Source organism: Neopsephotus bourkii, unplaced genomic scaffold, assembly GCF_033783945.1.
Source record: "Neopsephotus bourkii isolate Nb327-2 ecotype Australia unplaced genomic scaffold, CSIRO-AGI_Nbou_v1 NB_1537, whole genome shotgun sequence".
In the NCBI taxonomy this organism is placed as follows: Eukaryota; Metazoa; Chordata; class Aves; order Psittaciformes; family Psittacidae; genus Neopsephotus; species Neopsephotus bourkii.
In genome coordinates, this window is record NW_026902013.1 from 45746 (window position 1) to 71380 (window position 25635).

A 25635-nucleotide genomic window follows, 5' to 3' on the forward strand; every position below is an offset into this window, starting at 1 on the left:
AAAAGTTAGTAAGAATGCATAGGGGTGTTTGTAGCTAACAGAGGACTCTAGTGTTTTCTTCCTGTGTTTTACTCACAGAAGTGCAGGCTCTTCATTTCAGACGATGTGATCCATTTAACCTCTGATGAATAAACGCAGCCATGAACTGAATCAACTAATTTGTGTATCTGCCTTATGCCATACAGCATCAGAATGTTTTCTGCCATGCTGAGAAATTTTTTTAACCCAACATAGACAAAAAGACTACCTTTTTACATGAATTAACTCATGTATGGAGAAGTCTCAGACCAACTGAGCTCTCCTTAGAGTATCTTATACTCTTAACTAGATGAACAATTAATCTTTACATTTATACAGAGTTTTAAATTCACTGACTTTACATGCTCTACTAAACAGTGGGTATCACCCGCTATTTAAAGAGCAAAAAACTAAGCCAGAAAGCAATAAGTTAATTTGATGCAAGACAGTAACAGAACAGAATTAGATCCCAATTAATCTGCTAGCCAGCCCTCACCTACCTGGTAGACCACAACAGTAGTCCCAGTAGCACACTTGCATGCAGAATTCTCATGGTCAGCACAAGTAATGACAAATATTAATCAAAACATCTCATGTCCCTTTAACAATATTCCCATGGATAAAATGAAAAACTAAGGCCTAAATATTTAAAGACCTTTCTGGGTATGTGTCTGAACTCTTGTTTCCTCAAATAAACAGGACTTCCTCCAGACATACTCTAATTTTACCTCAAGAACCCACACAAAGGACCTAAGATCATGTTTCAAGAGCCTGACATCTGTTGATCAACTAGTATGTTCAAGTTAAAAAATAAAACAATTTATAACAAAACCAAAACAAAACCAACTGGCTCTTATTTCTGTGTTGAGATTTAGAAAAAGGAGAAAACAGCTTCACAACCAGAGACAGCATTATATTCAAATCTCACAAGCGTATCAGGTTGAGTGAGAATCCTGAACTTGCCCTGCTACTCCAGCCATAGGTTTGCATCTTCACCAGGTGCCACATACTGGTTTGAAAAACAAGAAGTTACTGACAAGTCAATCTGTTTATATATCCACAGGATGGTTGCACATGCATCCACTCACACAGAACAGAAAGACTTTTGCATTAGCAGGGCTGCTCAGAAGCAAGACCCTCCACATACATGGACATGTACCCTGCTACCTGATCATCCTGGATCCTCTTCCCTTCTTGGCCTCAAAATCTCTCAGGACTCCAAGGCAGAGTACCCACACCTCCAGCAAAAGTTCCTGTTCTGTCTCCTTCAATCCTGTGCCTAAATGTACACACTCATTACAAGGGACACTTAAATACTCCACAACCATGAATCACCAGGAGTCCAGGAGTGCCTAACTGAATGAGCACTGAAGGATAAGAGTCCAAAAGGAAGAGTTTGTGCCAAGAAGCTGCATTAACAGTGAAATGTTGTGCTTTATATGATGAATGTACGGATCTCATGAAAAGAAGTCATCTCCACAGCTGTCACTTGAAATCCAGAAGAGTGACCTCAGTTGCACATAGGTTGTTCAATCTTTGCAGCCTTATGTGCTCATTTAATGAGACAAGTTCTCTATTAAAATTTTCGGTCTTGTTTTCTGTAACCATGAACTTAAATGGTTCCTGACTCAAATGCCATTATTGATATGACTGTGAGCAAAAGCTTTCCTGCTGAGGTTTAGAAGTGGTATCAGCCTGCAAGAGTGGGTCCTTGACCAAGCCGTAGAAGGTGCCAAGAGCTTTACTTCTTTGTGAGAAGTCTTCTGTCTGAAATTCTACAGCTGAGACATTCATCAGATGCACTGTAAACTGAGTCTTCAACTAAAGTACTTATGTTCATGACCTAGTTCCAGAAAATAAGACTTTTTGAAGTTACACTATGGACAACAGAAGAAATTTGTTTGGCCTGTTCCAGTCAGCAGGATTGCTGTCGCTTATAGAGAATAGAACAGATGGGGAAAGATGTCACATGGAATCAAATGCGACTATTACATTTCTGTCATTAGAAATTACTCTGTTTCAAAGCAGAGACCAACCTCAAGGTAATCCAGGTTTCCAAAACAGGTCAGGAGACATCACTTGCTTTCCCCTGCTCTAGATCTTGGAAAGTAGTTCAGCCAGCCTGAGAAACCATGTAACTGTGTGGTTAGCTTTGACTACTTTGGCTTTAGATGGACAGTTTTCTTGCATAGACAAGAGAAACTCATGTACCCCTGTTTGTGTTGATGGTATTATGAATCACTGTTGGCACATAAGGGTCCTGACTGTCTGCATGGCCTGTTTCTACCCAATCGTAAGAGTGTATTTCAAAAATGAAGAGACATATATATTACTATACATGTGAAAGTGGGACATTCCAGACATTTTCTAGCATCTTCTGTGAATACATGGCAATCAAGAATTGTTACGCAATGATATTTAATGCATTCAGTGGATCAGAGACAGGTAACCAGGCTCTTCTAAACTATAATTACACGCAACATGTATGCAGTCTTGCAATAATTGCCATAGGTACACAGTCTGTGCTTACACCACCTCACAAGATATAATCTGCTTATATAGGGAAATTAGTCCAGCTGTGTGTGTCCTGTGGTGGATAAAAATCCCAAGAGGATAGTGCTCATAAACTTCAAATGGCAAACTGTGCATCAGAAAAACTTTAAGTTTTAACTTCTTGCAGCTCAGAATGAAAAACTCAAGCTAAATCTTAGGGTATTCAGAACTAACTGGAAGAGATATTTCTGCAGGCAATCATCCTGGTGCAGACAGATAACAAATTCCCACCTTCATAGCTGACAGAAAATTACAGCCCTGGCTCTCATGAAAAATCTTTCTGCCATACAAAGACCAACCTATAGTGCCCTGAACTGATAATCACCTGGCTTTCGTCAAATAAAGATACTTCTAATTAAACAACCTGATCAACACAAAAATGTATGCTTTGCAGGCAAGAGATGGTAACCAATTAATCCTTCAAAATAATAATCACTAATATCACACTACGTGGAATTTAAACTGATGGATAAGATATGCAGGTTCTGAAGTCCTAGATTAGTCTACATCCTCTATTACTTTCAATAGCAAGAAATAGCAACGCTAATCATTTCCATTTAAATAAATGGACTATTGCTACTGACCCAGAAGCATTTTTCTGTTTCCCAAAACAGGTTGTCACAAGATGACCACTCTCTTAAAGGGGTTGGTGAAGACAGAACACAAAACACAGTCACAGAAAAAATTAGGCTGAAAAGGGACTCTGCTAGTTATCTGGTCCAAAACTCACCAAGCCAAGGCCACCTTCAAAGTTACACTGGGTCACTTGTTCAGTTAAGCTTTAAAACACTGGTTTTCAACAAGTCAGGAACTTGAGGAATGTAATCTTGATCCTAATATACAGGACATGCCCCACTTAAAGGAATTTAAGAGGTCTATTACCAGGAAGTAGTGAATTAAAGAGGCTGGAAGTTCATAAGAAACTCATTTTCCAGAGTCTCAGCTTTTGAAAAAGACCAAAGACAGCAGAAGCAAAGAGCATATGCACAGGTCAAACCGACTATACAAACAAAAGTGCCAGTGTATGGGTAGGCAGCGGGGATGTTTGCACTCTTAACAGCTGTCAGGTAAACAGGTAATACCACAAAGCAAAGGGTGACTGAACTTTTCTTCCTCAAGCATAATATAAAACCTTTGACTGCAATTGCAGTCTTATGAAGCCTTGCATTCACTGAAGAAGCCTTGCTCTTCCTTCAAAGGGAGACTGAGAGAATGCTGGTGAGTGGTCACAATGCTCTGTCTCTCAAGGGCCACTACAAGGGTTATACTGAAGAAATCGCAATATCTGATCTGAGTTTGTAAAGTGCTTCTCAAGGACAGGCAGTCCTGCTACGAATTTCTTAAATTCTCATAAAAACCCATTTCACAATAGTAACAGTACCATCAGAAGTCTACAAAGCCAGGACAATATTTTGCAGGAAATGAGGCACTGCCTTTCCAGATTTATCCTCCAAAGGAAATTACATACGAGAGACAAGTGTCCATTTAAAGATTTCCACAGGAGGGAAAGTTTTCAAAACTAAATGGAAGAAACCAAAAGAGGCATCTTCAGAGAAAATAAAAAAAAAAAATCAAAAGATCCTAAAGAGACTAGAGACAAGGCTGATTAAAGACAACAGAACAAAGAGATGGCGAACCAGCACAGATCTCAGTTAAGCAATGAACTCCTCAGACCTTGCTTAAGCAGTAAGCTGAGAGTGAAGTGCTTGTCACCACGAATACACAGCATCATTCACAGTGTGCAAATAGAGGGGCTTCTATTCGGGTCTACTATGTCACATACTTCCAGGGGAGTGAGTGCAGGTGGAATTCTGCTGTGAATGCTAGCAATACACAGATATTTCAATACTGATGTTTCCTTTTCGTTTAAATATTTATGATCATCTGCACTGATGTTTGGTGCTAGCATTTTTTAGAAAAGACAGGTAAATTAACTATGACTTAGTAACCCAGAGGTGAAAGGAAAAAACAATATTTTTTTTATCCTATTACAAGATAGTCTACTCCAGACAACCCTAAGTTTGAAATATTATTGCTAATCAGCACCCAAAACCTGACATTCTCAGCAGAAAACAGGAAGAATAAGGACAAAAACATTATCTTCTTTTTACAGATAAGAGAAGCGCAGAGAGAGATCAGAGGATTTGCTGAATGCAACACTGGTAAGGAAAGGCTATTCCCGGTATTTACTCATGCTAAAACTCTGTCTGGCCTTGTAAAATTATTCCAATACCCTCGGGTCCCCAGCCAAATTAGTTCTTTATTTATTATCCCACTTCTCAAGTATCTTTCAGATGGGCTCATCCATTGTTCCCCTACAGCTGGGTAAACAGACATAGTCAATTCTATCATGCAGGTTTACCTTACAGCATTCAAAACCCTTTGCATATGTGGGATTTTCTCTTTTGTTCTTTAAGCAAGTAAGAATGTATTTAAAGGTGATCTGTGCGAAAAAAAAAAAAAAACAACAGAGGGGTAGGAAAGGTTGGGGACAATCAAAAGAGAAAGGTTTCTGAAGACTGGCTTGTTCCAATATCCTCATCAAAGAAACAAACAAAAAAAACCCCAAAACAAATGACCAATGTTTGAAGACTTAGCTCACCCTTACAGCAACAAAAAAATTACAATGATATGGACAAGAATTCTAGTCACTGACATGGAAAGAAAGCAAGGCTTGATAGTCCTTGCAGGAGAAGGCTTCCTTTGGACTTTTCTTGTGAAATGACACCACAACTCTGTCAATGATTTTTAAGAGGAGCTAGAGATTCAAGAGGAATAGTAGAATAAAAAGTAAACAAAAAAAAAAAACAAAATCAAAACAAAAAAAATAGCCTCTCCCAAATGTTAGGATTTTACAGTCTTCCCAAAGTAGACCATGTCTCTCGGTATGCTTGCACGGTGTTTAGTGCACAACAGTACCTTGTTCCTGATGAGGGCCTCTGGCGTTACTGAAATATAAAACACCAAACAGGAGGCAGACAACATAATATACAAGAAGAGGGGAAAGCAGATATCCTGCTGGAAATCAATTCTTGGTACTTCTTTGCGTCTAAAATCCCACCCCATACCTGACATTTTTACACACGGAAGGAGAAACAAAGCCTAAAACACACACACCACACACACACACACACAGACAAGAATCTATGTAAATCAAGGGAATCAGCAGATGCATTGGTAATCTTCCACAGATAAGAAGCAAAAGCTGCCATATATACTTGCAAATTCAAAGATTAACGTAAATAGGCAATACTGAGACTACAGGTATTACTGTTCTTTAGGTGAAGTAGCTCAGGAATCCCAGTCCTGAAGAAACTCCGCCACCCAATCCAACTTCTGTGACTCAAGTCCCACCTTACACGGCAGAACATCTATGGATTCATCAGCCAGAGACTTGCCAGCATACACTGGATTCTTGCCACTATTAGAGATGGCAGTGAAGTACTGACTGTAACTAGGTCAAACCTGATCACCTAGAACAAGGGGAATTTTCTTTACATCTCTGCATAAAGCGTCTGAAAATGGCAAAGACTGAAAATCTGGGAGCTGCAGAGAGAACATCCAAGAATCATTTCTGATAGAAGAGGTTTAACTACATTTTAATACGGATGGTATTTTCTATTACTATCAGGGCAGAAGCCTATTGCTCAGCAGAGCTCTCCACTTCCTTTACACAGGAGCTATCTCTCTGAATCTGTCTGAGTCAACTTTAGTGACCACTATAATATTCACTTTGCAATTAATGCTTCTTTTTATGGGTTGGTAGAAAGTAAACCAATTTCAGTTCGGCTTCTAGGTATTGAATTTATTATAAAAAGTTATGTACTTAAAACTCCTATAATGAAACCAGAGGCATCATGAGATATTAACCTAGAGTTAATGCTGAGAAGGCCAGTTTGAATAATTCAATTCATGTCACCTTAAGTATCTTTTCAAATGGAATTAACTTTATCTCACAAAAAAAGGAAGCTCCATGTTCCAGTTACTGATTATTGACTCCATGAGAGTTCAGTCTTAAATCATCTCAGCACCATTTTCCAGCAATTTTATTTCACTACTACCAGAATGCTTCTTTAAATTTTGAGGGCTGACTTTTGTTTTAAAGAACCAATATTAGGTAAGAAGAAAATAAGGTTTCAGAATTATTGCTACCTTTAGGTGATGCTAAAACAGGCCCCCCAAAAAGTTAACACTGGACTAGCTGCATTAGTTCAATTTAGCTACAATATACCTGCCTTTCAGCCACATGCATACAGCTACCGCAGTCTTTTGCCTCTCATACAACTCCACTTCTTTTTGCAACAATGCCACAGATGTTTGCTGCAGTTCTCTTGACCTGTTAATTGTCATAGTCTAACACAAAGCCCAACATTTAACCACTGACAGAAGATGCTTTCAAATACCTACTGAAGCCCAAAGGAAAGCAGCAGCTCATGGTCAGCATTATTGTACAGTAACAGTGGGGAGCCAGACAGGTGAAAAGCAGGGGATGTTAGGATATAGGTGTAGCAATAGAAATTAATCAAAACAACCAAGTAAGAAAATGAGGGGAAAGTGAAAAAAAAAAAACCACAAGCAAACAAAAAAACTAAACCCATCTCCTAACAGGCAGAACAAAGAAGCGCTTCAGTACAGTGTACAACTGTACAGCCCCACGTTTCTGCAAGACACAGGAAAATCAGGATGACATCGTACACTGAAGCACAGATGCCCTGGTAACATCGGCAGTTACCTGAAATAGGAAACACTGATTACCTCTCCTTGACAGTTCAAAGAAGTGAAAACTAGGTAGCAAGCTAGCATCCATTGATTTAAAGACTATCCGGGATTTCCTTAGCCCAGCCAAAACAAACAGTAGGAAAAAGACTCCCAAAGGATTGGGATTCAAACAAAACTCACGAAGACTTCCTTTAGCCTAATATTTCAGCAAGGTGGCTTAAAACATGGATTAAAACAAAAAGAGGGAGAATACAAGAGCTTCCACAGGGTAGAAAGACCTGGTGTGGGCAGTATCAGAGTAGGAGGAAAGCCTTCTGGGTCTGTCCCCCCTCACAATTCTTACCTCCCAACAATCCTTCCTTGCTGGATTCCCCTGTGGCATTCCCGCCATCGAGGTAGACACCAGAATGCAAGCCCTATGCCTGCCCCAACTACTGTGTTAAGACGACACTCAAAGAGGACAAAAAGAGACTGATCATGACCCTAAGAGCTCACGGTTCAGATATTAAGACAAGAGACAAAAAGACAGCAACAAAAAAAAGTGTGTTAAAATAACACAATAGCCCAACAAGAAGCAGCCCAGTGACTCTTGATAGCTATCATGTGAAGGAGTGTGTTAGGGAAAGAACCAACACAATGAGGCAATCCTGTAAATCTCTCCACAGTTCCCAAGCTGTGAGGAAAACCATAGCAAGAACTGCTTGTTTGGGGGAAAGAAAAAAAAAAGTAACAATTTATAAAGCCAAAAGCATTCAAGATATAAAGAGCTCATAAATACCAGGACTGCACTGAAAGAAAATTGAAGAGGAAGACTAAAAATGCTTTAGAAATAGAAATACTTTACAAGCTCTAAGGAAAAAAAACAATTGAAACATGCTTTGACATGTCTTTGTCTACAGCTAGAAAGCTCTGCACAGGGCAAGAGGGCTAGGGTTATTTCAGACCTGGTAGGCTGGAGCTGTAGACGAGGTAACCATAACTGAAATGTCAAGACAAACCTCAATACGATATTAATTTGTGTTTCTGGACAAAAGTAAAAAAAAGAAATACTGGGATGGATCAAAGACAAGCTTGATACAAGTTTGCACATGAAATCAGAAAACAAGTTCAGAGAAGTCTGTACATATACTGATGGGAGTAATTCAGAAAACAGAAGAACAAGAGGAGATGAATGCGGATTGCTGTACCGTCAGCTGCTGATTTGACAGTTAATGGGCTGAAGGTTTCCTATTATCTGCTTCTATACTTTTGCACTGTAGATGTGATTACACCAGATAACTTTACACTAGGCGCTAACCTAGTACAAGACACATGTATTTAAAGTTGAAAGGCTAACAGTGAAAGGGTAAGCGCAGCAAAACCTGAGGTAAAACACAGCTCCTGTGGTGCTGCTGCACTGCATGGTCTCTTCTGGACTATTTTCTATGGAGATAGCCTGCAAGTTACAGACAACAACATAGGCATCACCCATTCTCAGAGAAAAAGGTTCTTGTTTTGAACTCAACATCATCACAAAATGGATGGCAGACAAAAATACCATGGAGTGGAAATGAAATGTTTATAAAGGCTAAAAGCCTGAGAAACAGCTCAATGTCCAACAACATTATTTTACAAAAAAATACCATCAGCTGGATAAAAAGCAATTCCTCATGCCGACGAAGTCAGAAGTATTGTAACCTGCTTCCTGAACAGAATTAAAGATTACTCATTCCTTCACAGGACTCCTGAGAAGTAGGATCTGTGTGTGTAATTTTGTCAGTAGGGAGACCTAAATGAGGCCACCTTTTGGACACTGCGCTGATGACCTTGCTTCTAGCCATTTACAAGCCTTTAAGACTCTTCCAGCAAAACAAAGGATCAAGGACCCAGCCTATGAGAAAAGGCATAGCCTTAAGTAGGATAGACTCTGGAAACCTGCAGATGGAAATTACTGGAAGAGAACAGCAAGTAAGAACATCAGGTACAGCACTTGCATAAGTAGCCTTCATTTCCAGGGTATAATCTGTTATCAGCAGGGATGCAAATCAAGTACCTAGCTATCAGGAAAAAAAAACAAAACAAAACAAAAATCAATCTCAGGCAACCATGTTTTCAAGGCTTGGGGTGCATTCATCTGAGAAACATTTTACCACTTAATTTAACATACTGTAGCTCTAGTCAACATTTTCTGTTTTTAAACTGCATATATAATTATAGGTCTTCTATAAACAGCTCAAATCAGATGGGCTGCCTTACAGACTTGAGAAAGCTCTTATTGACCACATACATCATCTGTAATGTCCTTTTCAATCATCAAAAGCCACACTGAAACTCTGAAAGGCTGTATCTATAGTGACTGCAATTATTTTACCATTTAAGAAACAGGACAGAAAACAGAACAGCATCTCAACTTTTTCCTTAGAAAAGGCATGGGTTCCTATGATTCCAACTGCACTACCACATGGACAGTTAACTTCACCCACTTTATTGACCCAAAACGTGAGGGGTCTTTTTGTTCATTTCCCTGCAATCCATGTATTAAGGGAAGGATCCCTGGGAAGCCAATCACAAAGCAGTGCTCACCACCGCATAATGCAAGACAATACACCCAAAGTTCTAGCAAAGGACAAAAGATGTTTCAAAGATGTTAAAAAAGGAGATGGGGCAAAAAGAGCTTACCTTCTGCTCCTTTTCCTTGGCAGCACTGAGTTCAGAAAGGGAGAGGGATAGTTTTTCCTGCTGCTCAGCTAGGTACTTCTGATAAAGGCTCAGAAGTTCCTGGCATTCTCTGTACTGCTGCTGCAGAGGTAAGACATCAAAAGTTAAGGGAAAAATACTCTTTAGCAAACAGTTAGAATCAAATATATACCAACTTACTCTGTGTAAATCCGATTTGGATCCATAACAGCTCAATTTAAAAACAGATAGTGTGTGTTTGAGTACTGCCTAATGATGATAAATCTGCCTAGAGATGAATGTTCAAGCACAACTTTCTTTCTACTCAGACAGTGGAAAAAGAAGAATTACACCAAATTCTTTTATCATTGGAAAAGGGACAGGCAGGAGGCAGGTGATGACACTGTTTCAGTTGGAACAATTACAGCCTCTGATTTGTATTCAGCAAAGCCAGCCACTATCAATGTTTACTTATAAATAAATAAAAAGCCAGCCAAATAAGTAAATAGTCCATTTTTAAGCACAGAAATGGATTCACAAGCCCATATACTCAAATCCAATCTCTTTGCTTGAGCACCAACAGCTCCAAACCCCACAGCCAAGATGCAGTGCTACAGGCCTTTTAGACACTAGCAGTGATTTTTGGACAGTGATCTGGAGAAGCAGTAACTGTGGTGCTTGCAAGGATATTAACAAGCAACAGTGTCCTGCCTTGCTTGCAGCATTGAAATTCCAACAGGAGACAAATCTGCTCTTCACCTGTCATTGTGTAATTCCCTCCCTTGCTCATGTAGCATGGTAAACCATTTATGCTCCCCTCTCTCCCCCCTCACTTTTAATTATGCATGCAGATGGGATAAGGGCTCGCTGTCCAAAGAGATTACTCTGAATAAATACTTTAATAACAAGTCACTGCAATTAAGGTAGGGAACAAAAACTTCTTCAATCTATAAAATGGTGTTGAGTTACAGATTTCCTTAACATTTTTATGATCTAATCATTGCTTCTGGGCAAAATAATGTTGCAATCCTTTTTGCCAATCATGGCTGCATAAATAACTCACTGCTTTGTTATTCCCCATTATGACCCTGATTTTTTTTCTTTTCCTTCTATTTCTTGTTCTTTTTCGGGGGGGGTCTTGCCAGGTTTTCTTGTTTGTTTTTCTTTCCATTAAAAAAAGGCTACACAGAGAATAAGCAAAACATTTCAGGAAGGAATGGGAGGTTATTAAGCCCCAATGTTTAAATCGATCAGGAGAGCTCCTAGAACACTTTCGCTCAGCACCTGGAAATACAGGATGGTACAAACAATGGTCTAAACAAGCTAATTGCTTTCCAGAGCCAGCCTGCCTGAAGCCTGAGCTGTTTTACATTTCAGTTCATTTCGTCAGAGAGCACACCAAAAGGCTGAAGTGATTTGTGGTGGTCTCAGGAGTCTCTGCCAGCTATGATGTATATAAAAAGAATTTTTTATTCCGGTTGTAACCATAGGCAGTAATGTTTATAGTAGGTGAACATATTAGCCTGGACGCAGGGCATGAATTTTACTCTAGAAAAAGCCAGTTCATTTATACAGTCTAAGAGTTAAATGTCGGTATTTGAAGACAAATTATAGGGAAATTCATTTAAACCCATGTTATGTGGCAGAATATAAAAACAGACAGCCCTATCTTTATCAATTTTTTACAGCTCTCTTATTTCACTTTGCTTCCAGCAGCCCCTTCCCCACAAAACAGATTTTACCCTCTTCGCCCACCAGCTAGCACTCCTGGCACAAGGAACGAGTACCCTAAACAGCCTTATGGCACGTTACAGATGGCCATGCACCTACCCTCACTCCTGCCACAGTGTTAGTGTAAGTCCCGCTGGAAAGCTAGGCAAGACTGCCCTCGCTCCCAAGCTTAGCACATACATGGTGCAAATGTACCATAAAAGAGATGCCCAAATTGTGTATTACAGACTGCAGAACCCTTGCTGTGCACCTGAGGACACCACCTCTTGCCTGCAGCTGCCAGATTTAAAATACAGCTTAAAACTTGACATGCAAAAGTAACATGAGGAAAGCATGCAAGCAAATCCTGGTTGTCCAAGTGTCAGTTACGTGATCATGAGTGGGAAGGGCGATAGTTAACATGAGCCTAAATGGCAGCTGAGCTACCCCTGAAGTTGTAAGATTTGGTCAGCACTGCAGCTGTTAAAGCTTCCTGTATTAGAAGATTAAAACCTTGTTCATTCACACAATCACACTACATTAAGCAAAGGATTGTTACAGCCACCATAGTCTGAGAGTCCAAAGCCCTGCTTTGCTTACCAAGTCTGTAAACATGAAGCTTCAAATAGGAGAGGGAAAAGAAATGTTCATTTGTTTAAGATACATGCAGAATAGCTGTAAGTATGGCAATTCTCCATAATGTGCTGGTACATTTACTGCTGAATATGTTCTTAGGAAAAGAAAAAAATAAAAAAAAAAAAGCCTTAATATTAGATCTTACTCTTCCATTCTATTGAATTTTTGCTAAAAGCAGCAAGATGATTTCTTTTTTTTCCCTTACAAATTAGCCAGGCAATATACAACACTGCCACAAAAATATTTAAGTCACTCAGATATAACAAGGGCACACACATACTATGGCACTACATTCTCTAGACAAATACATGGGTAATGCTAAATATTTTCATAATCTGCTTAAAAAAAAAATATGGTAAAGATGAAAAAAAAACCCCAAACCTATGTGACAACAAGTTCTACAGAATTGTGTTCCACAGAAAAAGTAATGTGCCTAAATGCTCACATCAGACATTTCTTCATGTGCTCAGGAGCACAAATAATGGATTTACAAGATGTTAGTTACCTGAGAGAAGTGGTACTTGGCATTTCACTGAACGGTAGTTTTACGTCCAAGAAATATGCATTTGAATGTACCCAAGTAATGCATTTCATGTCATTTATTAGTAAAGCATTAAGAGGGGGGACAAAAAAAATAAATTCAGAAATGCAAATGTTAAGATTTCAACAGCTACATTTACATGTCATACTTACAAGTACTATATATTTCATAGAATAAATTAGTTAATTTCATCACTGAATGAAAGTCAAAGAATTAAGAGTTCGTTTATGGCTCTTAAGATATAATAACCTCAGTGGAGATGGCTTTGAGAAGAGGGACTGCTAACGTGCAGCAGTGGCATGCTTATGGAAACCAGGAACAGATTTCCAGGAAGAGGGACATTAAGCAGGGAACAAAGCTTCTTATTAAGGGTGAAGCTTCATGAGAAGGCACAGCCAACCTAATGTGAAAACACATCCCCGCTCAGCCCCTCAGTCTCACTCACTCCATCTGCATCAGCTCTCCCAAACTCCTCACTCCAAGGGCTCAGCAAACTGGCCCAGCAAGGCAAAGGGTTCACCAAGCACAAGCCCTGGTAAAAAGCAAGCAGAGGGAACAAGCAGCTGGGAGAGGACACCTCCTGAACAGCAGCAACGTGCCTGGTAGTGTCCATTCACCTTGCAAAGTCTCTTTCTCCAGTTCCACTCTTCAGCCTCAAGCTACCAGGTCTGCTTTATGACTACAGCAACTACTCACAGCTTACTCCTTGCTAAATAGTTTTAACCCTCTCACAAGATGAAGTTGGACAAACAACTGCAGTTCATCGCTTCTCCAGAAACAAGGGGGATGAAGCCAAGTGCCAATCTCTAGCACACCCACTGACCTCCTGCATTGTTCCCATTGTCTCTTGACTATAAGCTTAAAATCTGAAGTGTTTTGGTTTAGAGCATCCAGCAGCTTCCTACAAAGCTTTTCCACATTCTTCTGTGAGCAATGCTCATGCTAAAGGAGTTCAAACACCCACCGCTCTCTTCAACTATAGTCAAGGTTTTCAAACGAAGCCAATACCAGGTTTCACCAAATAACCATGAGGGTTATTTACTGAAATTCTGCCTTTCTTAAACCACTTTCTGTAAGAGGAAAAGAAAATAAATAAGGCAGAGGACCTTATCTTTACAAAAAGGGAGTTTTAACCCGTGCCATTCAGGAATAAATGTTTAGCTTTACCTCACTTTATTTTAAAGAAAATTAGAGCACCCTCCAACCACAGATATCTGGGGCAGGAAAAAAGTTTTCGAACCTATCAATACAGGAAAAGAACTCTACTAATGAGATTTTTTGCAATCAACCTATAACAAAGGCCCTTCCAAATTTTCAGAGTGTTTGTAAGAACTCCTCACCTAGCGATGCCCTTCCTCCATGGCTCATCACAAGCATTTCTGGGGACAGGCATAAGCCCTAATGTTTTGCTTTTACACATGGAAAAACTGCAGCATAGGGAGTCTTCAGGCATGTCTGTGCACTCTGGTGCAACCCAGCAATCCTACGCTCCACAAGCCAGCTCCAGGACACAAGTCTTGCAGCTGCAGGGTAAGTTAGCACAGCTCAGACACAGCACTAACAGATCAGATTCATCTTACTCCCGATGCAATCCGAGTGCAAGCTTGCCTGTGTTCACATCCATGCAGACAAGCCCTAATAGACTTCTCAAGCACCATACAAGATGCCCAGGGATGACTGATTACTACAGTCCCTGACTGTAAGTCCAACTTGAACCTTCCTTTCATTCAAGGCTGCATACCCTGATCCACGCCCAGAAGGGAACACAAGAGCTAAATCTCCATCTTCAGCAGCAAGATCCTCCAGTCCCATCAGCCCCTATGTCCAATGGAGGATTCACTAGAGAATCATAGCTGTTACAGAAATATGCAAAGATGACTAAACCAAGCAAAGGAAAGAAAACTTCAAACAGGCAGTAGTCAGATTTAAAATTAAGATAGCAATAACTTACTCTTCACGGTAGAGATACAAGAAACCTCCAGTGATATTATTTCAGCACCTAATGAAGAAGGCTTTTTGACGTCTGCAATCATGATCTATTAACCACAAAACACTATCTTTTAATCCCTGCTTAAGGACAAGCATCTAGAAAGATGACTAGTTATATTTGCAATTTCAGCAAAGACCAAACTCCCTTCACTGCTTCAGGTAGTCCCTTCAAGACAAAAGCTGTGAAAAAGATAGACTGACACAAAGGTGCTGAGGAGGTGCCACTCACACTAGGCTGATTAGGCTAGGCTGAGCACTGAAAGAGAGGTCTTTCGTCTCTAAAGAGAAATCTACTCAGGTAAGTTGCAGGCAGACCTCAGCTTGCCTGTCTGCCCTCCAACCAGGTATATATGAGGCAGACCTACTCAAGGAGCCATGCAGAGCCACAGTAGCACAGCATCAAGCCTGATCTAACACCAACACAGCACCATTTCCAGTATGCGGCTGGATTGTGTCTGGCAGCTTGAACGATGTCAAAGCAAGCTCGCATCTGTTTAACAGACATACTGCATCTATAACTTTGGCACTGCAGTGTTACTCAGTAGCCTAAAAATGCCTTAAAATGCTGCAAGAGTAAGAGAGCATTTCACTAAACTCAAGCAAAGCCTAAGACCAACATAGCTGGGTCTCCAAGGACTGCTGTCCCTGTACCTACAACTAAGACTCCAGCTATATTTAAATGCTCATAATACGAGTGAACAGAATTTGCAGAGTCTGCAGGGCCCCAAAGGCCCACAACAGCCTCATGGCAAATTCCACTACAAGTGTGCTCAGTTTTAAGAGGGACCACATTTTTCCATGCATCACCCAGCATATATTTTTCAGTATTCTGACGCATGAGGCAATGAGGCTTATTTTCTACCTTAATATTTAGCATATCCACAGCAGAAAGATACCATGCCTTTTGGGAAAGAAGCAATATGTATGTCATTCTGATTTCCACCTGCAGGCTCTTTTCTTCCTAACCAAAGAAAGGATTAAAATAATGCAGCTTCAACTACTTACATATGAAAAGTCATATGAATAAAAATAAACTGCTGGTATTAATGAATTAACATCTAAAAGGAACACTTTAAAATATAAACTAAGATATTCTAAGCTCTTTCCTTTAGCATTTAACAATTACATACTCCACTGGAAGCTGACCCACATTTACTTTTATACTACAACTTGTGTTTAATACCTATACAGTCCTGCGCTTTGACAATCTCATCTCAGAGATGAGCAACAACAGGACTGCATTTAGGAAATCAGACTCTCCAAGCACAGATCACAAAGCCAACACTTTCTTCTACCTTTAAAATTAAGAGAAATAAAATAAGTGGCTTGAACCTATGTGAATCATTGTTCTGTGAAAGGGTAAAGACTAGTAACTTCTATGAAGGTTTATTATCTAAACTCTGAAGATACTGCAAAGACTGAAGGTAATAAAATGTTTTATGAACAACTTCACTTTGCTCGTTCTTATATAACTGAGTTTATGTGGGCTCCTTGGCACAGCGATGCTAAGAACCTGTAGGGAACTTTCTGCACATCCACTTTTCAATGTATTAAATAAATCATCTGGTGTTGGTCTGTACCTTATGAGCCTTCAATTCAAAACACAATCTCCTGATCCAAAATCCTCAGGAAGCACATTTCTGAAAACACTATAAAGAAGCAAGTCACATACAATAAGATAGAGTGATCTCCAATCTGAAGCCTAACAGTTACATTTCAATTTATACTAGAATATTTTAATGTTGTTATCCAGTCAGTAAATTAACTCAAGATGCAAGAATAAGAAGGGGAGATGCATAGGGGAAAAGGTCACAAGGTCCACAAAACTTAAGAACTTCACTTCTGTTTGAAGCATCAGCATTTGTTGTTGAATGCCACAGCTCTCATATAAAGGAATGGCTTAATACATTCCCATTCTGTTTGAAGGGAAATTAAATTTACATTCTTTGGGAATATGGTATTGTAATTAGTTCATGACTTGATTACACTTTGAAGTGAGCGAGGACTGCATATGGTGCATATAAATTAGTTAAGTTACAGTTGCCTACCTGAAGAAAAGCTACCGAGTTAAAAAAGAAAGTTAGGGACAAAGCCAGGGCAGCCCTTCAGAGCTTTCAGGAAGCATATGTAAAACATCAAATTCAAATCCAAGTCTCTGGACTCACTGATGCCAGGTGGGAGCAGAAATAAAGATCACAGTTTCCTAAACAGCTGGATGGGTTGTTTTCAAAAAACAATCTTTCCATCTCCACCCATACCACCTGTAGGGCAACTGTTAAAATTGATCCTAAAAACAGCAATAAAAGATGTGAGATTTCCTACCCTGCTTAAATGCACCAGTATGATTTATTCCTAGTACTTGTAATTCCTCTTTTATTTCTTTTATAGACAGCCTGAGTTTTATAACATCTACCAACATGTTCTGTTCCACCCAGATGATGAAATTCCCAAGTTTGCTTTAAAGATACTGAAAAACATCGAGATGCACAATATAAATATAGTGCATCTAAAATTGGCCAAACAAAAAGATAGCCAGTATGATTTGAAGAGAGCAAGGAAAGCATTTAAAGCTAAAACCAATTCTGAACTCATAAACTCATGACATGAACTCAGAGAAGCCTCTATCATACTTCCAAAATGCCCAGGCAGTTTAGGGTACCAGATTTGATCCTATATATTGAAAATCCTTTCCACAGGATATGCCAATCAAAATGGGCAGCTTATCTGCCATGTGCTCTGGTTCAAAGGTGGGTAAGGACAAAAATATCACACACCATCATGTGCCAGCAGATGTGCCTGGATCAATAAATGCAAATACCATCTCAGAGCTTGCGTTTTCCATTCCAAATGGAAAACACATCTCCAGCCTTATCTTCATTAACACAAACAAAAGGATACTTACAAGCAAATTAAAAAAGAAAATTAAGGTTTATTCTGCAGCTTAGAGGTGCTAACAACTTTCTTCTAGTGAAAAGGAAGGAAGAATTTAATACACAAAAGGAAAGTTGTGCTGCTACACACACTGCCAAACCCATGTGTTTTCATAATAATGAACATAAGAAATCTGACGACAGAGAAACTACGAGCCTGAATACACAAAATATAGTCCCCTGATCATCGTAACAAGCTACCGGTCCCGGTGAGCCATAAAAAAATCTTACTTTTGGCTTAAGAACTTCAGTGGCAGGAGATTTTTCTCCCTGGCAAGAAAGAGTTTGTTCAGAACACACCCGCTCCTCTCAGGGGAGCTCTGCCAACGTCTATAGCGACTTTCAGGATTTAAAGATTTCCTTTGGCATTTGTTTAGATGGCACAGCTACCCAGACTCTTCCACTGGAAACTGTTAAGGAACTTGTTACTTATTTATTTGTCTATCAGTCACCAAACGTACGATCCTTTTTTTATGGAAAAAGGGAGCCTGGAGATTCAACCATATACAATTTTTGTGCGAAACAGTCCCAGCATCAAAGAACACCACAACACATTTCATCACGTACAAAAGAAAATGATCTCAACCTGTGCTGTGTGAAAATATGAAGCCAAAAAAAGGTATTGCACCTATCACCATTCACACAAAAAAGAGTGCTATTTTTTCCTTTTACATATTTAGAGTGCAAAATTAAACAAATAAAAGGAACACTGCATAATTTAGCTTTCATTTTCTATCAAATTGCTCATAATTGTAACCATAAAATGATAATATTCTACCATATGTGCATCTGCAAAGCCGACAAAAGCACTGGTCAGCCCCTAAGGCACGAAAAATGGACCTGTTGCTCCACCTAGTGACCGTGATGGATATTACACCTCTCCTAACTTGCACGGAGCGCTCGTCAAATTCTGAGGTTAATTTTGTTAGAGAGGGGGATATAACTCATCACTTTGAGACACAAAAACCCGCCGTACAATCCTCCTGCTACCGTTCTTCCTCAAATTACACTCCCTTCCATCCACATAGGCAGTCACAGCTTTACATAAAATACACATCACTGGAAGTACTTGCCGTATCGGTTGCAGACCTTTGTGAGAAATTAAAACATCTTTCAGAGTAGTCACCATTACTGTTTACACAAAGCCATTTGTCATATCAGTACTACTCGATATTAAAACAGTCGTGTTCTTTAATTTGACAATGGTGCTCCTGGCAGAAGCCCGAGGAGAGATAAAGTGTTTTTAGCCTATACAGGAATTGAGGTATCTGAGAAAGGATGCTCAGCCTGTTATGTTTAGACACAGTAAGAGGAGTTACTTAACACGATAAATGTGAGCTCAGAGTCAGATGCAAGGAGGAAAGGGGATGAAGAAGCAAAAGAGAAATAGAATGCAAAACCTGAATGTACTGAGAACAGAGCTACAGCACCTCCATCTCAATTAAAGAATGCACATAGTAAATCAGAAAGGTGTCTGCTTTGCAGGGAATGAGAATGTAAGATCACAAAACATCAACTCATTTTGTAACAAAGCTAATCAGGTTTGGTCTCCATTAGTATCAGAATGGGGATCACCTGAGAATACACAGTGGTGTCTGTCTTGTTGTTTCCTCGAAGGAAACAATCAATCATCATTTTTAATTTTATATATTTGATGTCTCACACCGAACCTTTTCCTTACAGCCCTCAAATGGGAATAATGCTGCCAGAGAAAAGCAGACTCTCCTTCGGCTAAGCTCCCACCACTCTTGGAAAGAAAGCATCCTTGCTTAGGTCCATACTGGAATGGAAACCTGGCAATTACAGGAATTCTTTTGTTTGCTGCTTCCTCACATGGGTGCCTCTCTGTATTTTGCACAGTCAGCATCAGGTTTGGGCATTTCAACTTATTTTTTCCCCCTCCTTTACACTAGAACATACTCCGAAAGGAGCACACAGATTTAAATCTATTGGCAAATGGTGCAAGTGGTAAGATGAAAATCTGTAAATGCTGCTGGACCAAAATAGTAAAAAAATAAATACCAGTGAGCCAAGAAATCTTGCCCTTCTTAAGGAACTGCCTTCAGTGTTATAGTTGGAACAGCACAGAATGTATAAATTGCAGATCATTCTAGAGAATTTATTTTTTTTCTTTTAAAACTATTGCTATTTTGACAGTCTTTCTAACCTTGTTAGAACACAATCTGTTTGCACGCTGCTGATGAGAGAAAAGCAACGCTCCTTTTCCTAAAAGGCAGCTGAGGTCAAACCAAACTCCATACAAGCGCACCAATACCAATTTTAAAGGAGGTGTCCCCAAACCCAAAAAGGAAAGTATTCCATGTCAGAGTGCTCAAAGATTTTCTTTTCCATCACGTGCTGAACACAGATCTAATTAGATAAGTATTTCAGAATTACTTCAAAGGCCCAGAAAGTTAGTCCTTGTATAAAACTGGCCTTAAACATACCAAACTGTGAGGCACTGGTTTCACTGAAGCCACTGAAGAAAAGATTTACTAACAGCCTCATTATAAGCCTTCATTGTTGTAAGACTACCTAATATAAAAGATTAACACATTTATCTCCCACTTTCACTGAAAACTATTATACCCCTCATTAATACATGCACATTTCTACATCATTTACAGCACTAAGGTCTCAAATAGCATTATCTAAAACAGGGTGTGTCCTGCTGCTCTTCCCAGTGGTAGCCTCTTTTTGCAGTAACAGCACTCAAACCTCACAGCTCAAAACAGGCAAAATTAACAGGACTGCTTAAAACAGACAAATTACAAATAAAAATCATTCGGTTTGCAACCAAATGGATGGTTTCCATTGGCTTTCCATCTAGATTTCATTTCTTGACTTCGGTTCCCTCACACACAGACCAAAAGGTGAAACATCCACAAATTGTAAGATGGGACACATCTACCTTTTGGAACTCATGAGTCATTATATACTTCCTCCTGACAATTTGAGGTGTAGAAGCAGGTAAGAGAACCACAACTCCTGGAATTAACAGGGACTTTAAAATTCTTCAGATCTGGATCACTAGAGAAGAAAAGGAAGCCGTATGGGACAAACAGTACAACAGTGTCTCAGATTATATACTTCTGTGTCCATAGGCTTATCAGGACAGACCAGAACAATGTACCTTAATATCATATGGAGGGGAGGATACCAGATGAGGAAAAATACACATTTTTACAGTCTCAGTAAACCAAAATGACAAGGACAGCCCTTATTCTTTCTCAAACAGGAGAACTGTTATGAGCCAGATAAATACAGGATTTAGCAAACAGAAAAAATTCCTAATCAAATCGTTAATATTTAACAAAAAGGAGGACAACAAATGACCTGGAATGATTCTAATGAGGAGTACTGATAGCAAAGACTCGAATTGCAAGAGCCAAACATACAGCTCCTGGGGTTTTTTTTACTGTTTTTGAAGATAAAGATGCTCACTTTGGTCACTTACTTTTTAGAAAAAGGGTCTTGTCAGGACAGGCCTATTCCCAGAGTGACAATGACTCACACTTTTGTCTTTTCGGAAGTTTTCATGCCTTCAGGTAAAAACAAGTTTCATGAGACTGGAAGTGCTATCTGCTGCAAGAAAAACACTCATCCCTATATCCTCACATTTATTACCAAAGAAGAATAGATGGCATTCTGGAGGTCTTCGTAGCTTCCTACATGGAGCATACCAAGACATCTGGTTGGATATACAAAAACTAAGGAAGTGCAATGCATTGGTGAAGAAGAAAGAGAATCTCTTCTCCATAGCTATGATGCTTTTCCCCCCATTATAGTTCTATATTCCTTTCAGAGAAAAACTGGTAGGTGTTAGCCTTGAGGATATCAGCGCTGGAGGGCCGTTACTCCAGAAGACAGGAATACCGAAATCTAAACTCAGAAGTGCTCATCAGAAGAAAAAAACAGCTGAAAAGAGTTTGCAGAAAGACAGTTATTGGCAGCAAGAAAATGATACTTTCAGCTATCCTTCTCTCACAGGATTAATATTTGAGTAAGTAAACAGTTCTTCAGCAAATTCTTTACTTATAGCAATACAGTCAGAATTGCAGTCAGACGCCTCCATGCATACAGCCACTCTCTGTAAAAACAGAACCAGAAAAATCTGTGATCCAGGGGGTATGCAGATAATGCAGGGCTTACCAAGGATGCTTAGAAGAGCTTAGCCAAGTCAGGTACTGAAAAGGCCGTCTTGTAAAATACATTCCTGTGATTACAATAAATTTCCAAGCCATCAAACCAAAGACCCTCAAAGGAAATGAGGAAAAAATATTCAACACTAAAAGCTTTTCAACAACAGGGACCTACAAAAATCATGGAAATTAGGGTTATTTTCCAGACCAACACAACATGAAGGTAACCTGCACACCAGGCTATATGGGAATGCATGTTTCATGCCAAGGTGTAGGAAAGTAAAATTAGTGTATGTGAACACCTTGCAAAGACCCTAAGCTAGAATTGACTGGCTTTCAAAAAAAGGACTACATAGAAAAACAGAGAAAGGAATCTAGAGAGCTACTTTCCTTACAGAAGTTCAAAACACAAGACAGGAGACTGTTCAGTGAACAGTTCAGTGAACCGGAATACAAAATCCTACAGGTCTCAAGTGATACTTCTGCCAAGCCCAAGGCACAAAAGCATGAACATTCAGTGAGGTGTTCTCACTGCTAAACATCATGGAGACCATGGAGGAGTGATAGTCCTCAAAGAATTAACTTTTGAAGTGCAGGATTAATTTAGAAGCAGAGACTGGAGCACAGCTGCTCTGCACCTCTGCTTAATTTCAACAGATCAAGGTAACGCACATATTTCTTCTAATTCAAATGGAAACTTACTCCTGTGCTAACAGCTAGGAGGCTTCATCACTGCAGTATCTCAACAGCTTACAGGGATCAATGGACTTTACTGTCATCGCTCTTGTATGTTCAATCTACAAAGAAGGTCACATTTCATAAAGGAGGAGGCAAGCTACAGAGAAGGTATGTCATTTACATAACTTCACAGAAGTCTGGCCAGCACAAGTAACAGAATTCATGCAGTCTTAAATCTCAGAGTGCTTCCACAACAGCTTGCATTGCTGTTATTTCAGGACCATTTTCTGAATTGCTGTGCCCTGTACTGGCAATGCAGCTTTGCGGTCAGTCTCTTTAACAGTCTGATCTCCAGATAAACCAGAAAAAAAGGAACCTGTACTCTCCTCTTTTTTTTGACAGTTTTCACCAGTGAGACATTTCATATATTCTTGCCTTTCCCTTCCAAGGATTAAGGTGAGAGAGAACTGAAGCAAGATAGGGGCAAAAATTAAAGCAGTAACTGTACCATAACATATCTGCTTCTGAAGTGAAAAGGAACAGACAACACCAAAACATCTTCAGATCTGACAGGTTGCTCTGCTACCAATCTGCACTAGCAGGTGAGACATGTCACTCCATGACAAGTATCAGAAGTAAAGGAGCTTAATGCAACTGCAAGTGTTTTAAATGATTTCTATCACGCTACAGGATACGACAAGCAGTTCTAACAAAAATGTGGAGATTTTTCTCCCCTGAGCTCAAAGCTTTAAAATTAGCACTTTGTGTGTGCTTGTTCTTTTAATGTCTGCATTTATTAAGGAGCAAAACAACTATGCATCCGAAATGCCATAGAAATATGGATCCATAAATAATGCCACATTCCTATTCCCACCTAATCTAAATATTTATGTAGTAATTTACCAGCAAAAGATGCAAACTATTCTTTAAATGTTACATTGTATGAAAGGTTAACCACATGACATGTTTTATTATGAGGCTCTGAATTATGTTTAAAATTTCATTTTCAGTGGAATTTCTGATGTTGAAATGGATGGACAGAGGCAAGGAAGTCTAGTCGCCTCTTAAAGATGAAGGCTGAAGTTCAGACTTCTCCAATATTTTTGCAGTCTGCACAGCCACAGGCCATGCAACTTAGCAGCATACTGATTGAGAGAGGAAGGGCCACCTTCTTCACAACTAGAAGAGCCAGAAATAGATGTATTAGAGAGCCTTCGGTCTTTCAGCAGACTGATGATGCCGACTTTCTCTTAGAAAAGCAGCTTTGACTGAAATCAGCAGCAAATCACACACACCCCTATGAGAAATGTTAAATGTAAAAGCAGAACTGCCCCCAGTGTAAACACATGCCCTCAGATTTCATAAGTGCCTCATCTAGTCAGTGATGTAATGCTTCTCATCCCAGTACCTTACACAGAAATTCATGATCCACTCCTCACTCAGTTCTACAAAATTCAGCTTCTTTTTTTACTTCATATCCTGCTACTGTCATCATCACATATTTATGGTCTTAACTGTTGCTTTTGGTTCCTCCTTGAGCTTTCACCTTCATGCCTTCTGTTCCTAAAGCCTTAATATTAGACATAGCTTCCAACTTATCTTCTATTTTCTCTTATACACGGTTTTCTTTAGAAATATTACTTTGCTGAGTTTGTTTTCAATTTTCTTGATCTCTACATGATCTTCCACACTGAATACTTTTTTATGTCATCACATTCCTCAGATGCAAGACCTCTGAAGCTCACTACAGACTCAGCCACACAGGAACCGATACAAAGATTTTCTTGTTTTGCTTTTTTACTACCAGAGTCACTATCATTTACACTACACTGAATAAGATGCAACTGTTTTGAGCCCATCAGTCTGACAAGAGTTTCCAAAGCTGTAAACTGAAGCAGGAGAAACACAATCAAGTTTAAGTAGTGTTCTAGGAGGCAAGTGTTTTCTAGTTCGAAGCATAATAACAAATGGAGCGCTACTGCCAGTATTACCACTTCCTACCCTTGAACCCTTGTGAGAAGAGAAATCCCCAGCTCTAAAAACAAGGTACTCACAAATAAACATTACAACCATTTTTAAATGTACTCAGATAAGGATATAAACAACTGGAATGGTTAGAAAGCACTTCCCAACTTCTTCACATTTCCTTTGTCACTGTCAAAGCACATACCTCTAACATATCAGCAGAAAAGACTCATTTTTCCCAGATACAGCTAATCAGACAGAGTAACATGAGGAGATCTATTAATGTTCCCTGCTTCAGTGAGACATGAATTGCAGACTTACTGATAGAATCTGCATTTTCGGCTCTCATTTGTTCTGCTTGAATAAATTTACCAATCTGAGGCAACATTTTCAGACAGGGGTATTTTGAATACCATTTGTCTCTGGGACTATCTTGTTTCTCCACCTCACCATATCTACATCAAGGAAACCTTGGGAAAGAAAAAAAAATACGTAAGAAGCTGGAAGCATAAACATTCATTCTTAAAATGCAGTACAGTCTTTCATTTCAATGATATACAGAAGTACTCAGAATGTATTACAGCTGATCAATGCAGAAAAGAGGTATGGAATGCTACTGAAAATAGAACTTATTTGTATGCACGCCATACAAATATGTTAAAATATGTAGTTAAATATGCTGTTGGAGTTAAGTAGCTTTCATAGAAGAGAATCATTGCAATTATCAGTGGCAACAGCAAATCCTGTCTGATACAGATGTTTACTTCCTGTTCCAAGAACTGCAGCAGGAAACAGCCCTGTTAAAAATATTTGTCTGGCACCCGCCACATAGGTCCTATTTGTTACCCTTAAGTGTACAACTTGTAACAAAAATAGGTAGCTTTTTCCTCCCTCCCAGCATAAATTAATGTATTTAAAACATTTAGTCAACAACCAAATGCCTGCTACCGTATTTTGTTACAAGGTTCCTCTGACTACAGTCCTATCTCCTCAGTTTACAACTGGAACACAGAATTAGTCATCTCTAGGAAACAGATAGCATTAGCTTTTCATCATGAAAAGCTCAATTAAAACCCATTTGAGAGAAGCTGAGCCACTA

The 25635-nt window shown here is 39.3% G+C and overlaps 1 protein-coding gene across 1 annotated transcript in view; it reads right to left on the reverse strand.

Moving 5' to 3' along the window:
• Positions 1-14644, reverse strand: part of LOC133221430 (protein hinderin-like) — a 52832-nt gene extending 38188 nt beyond the window's left edge. Inside the window, exons 1-2 of the mRNA XM_061370305.1 lie at positions 14543-14644; positions 9949-10215 (exon numbers count right to left, since the gene is read on the reverse strand). Coding sequence (XP_061226289.1) covers positions 9949-10215; positions 14543-14644 — 369 coding nt within the window. The remainder of the gene's footprint in view (positions 1-9948; positions 10216-14542) is intronic.
• Positions 14645-25635: the final 10991 nt, after the last annotated feature.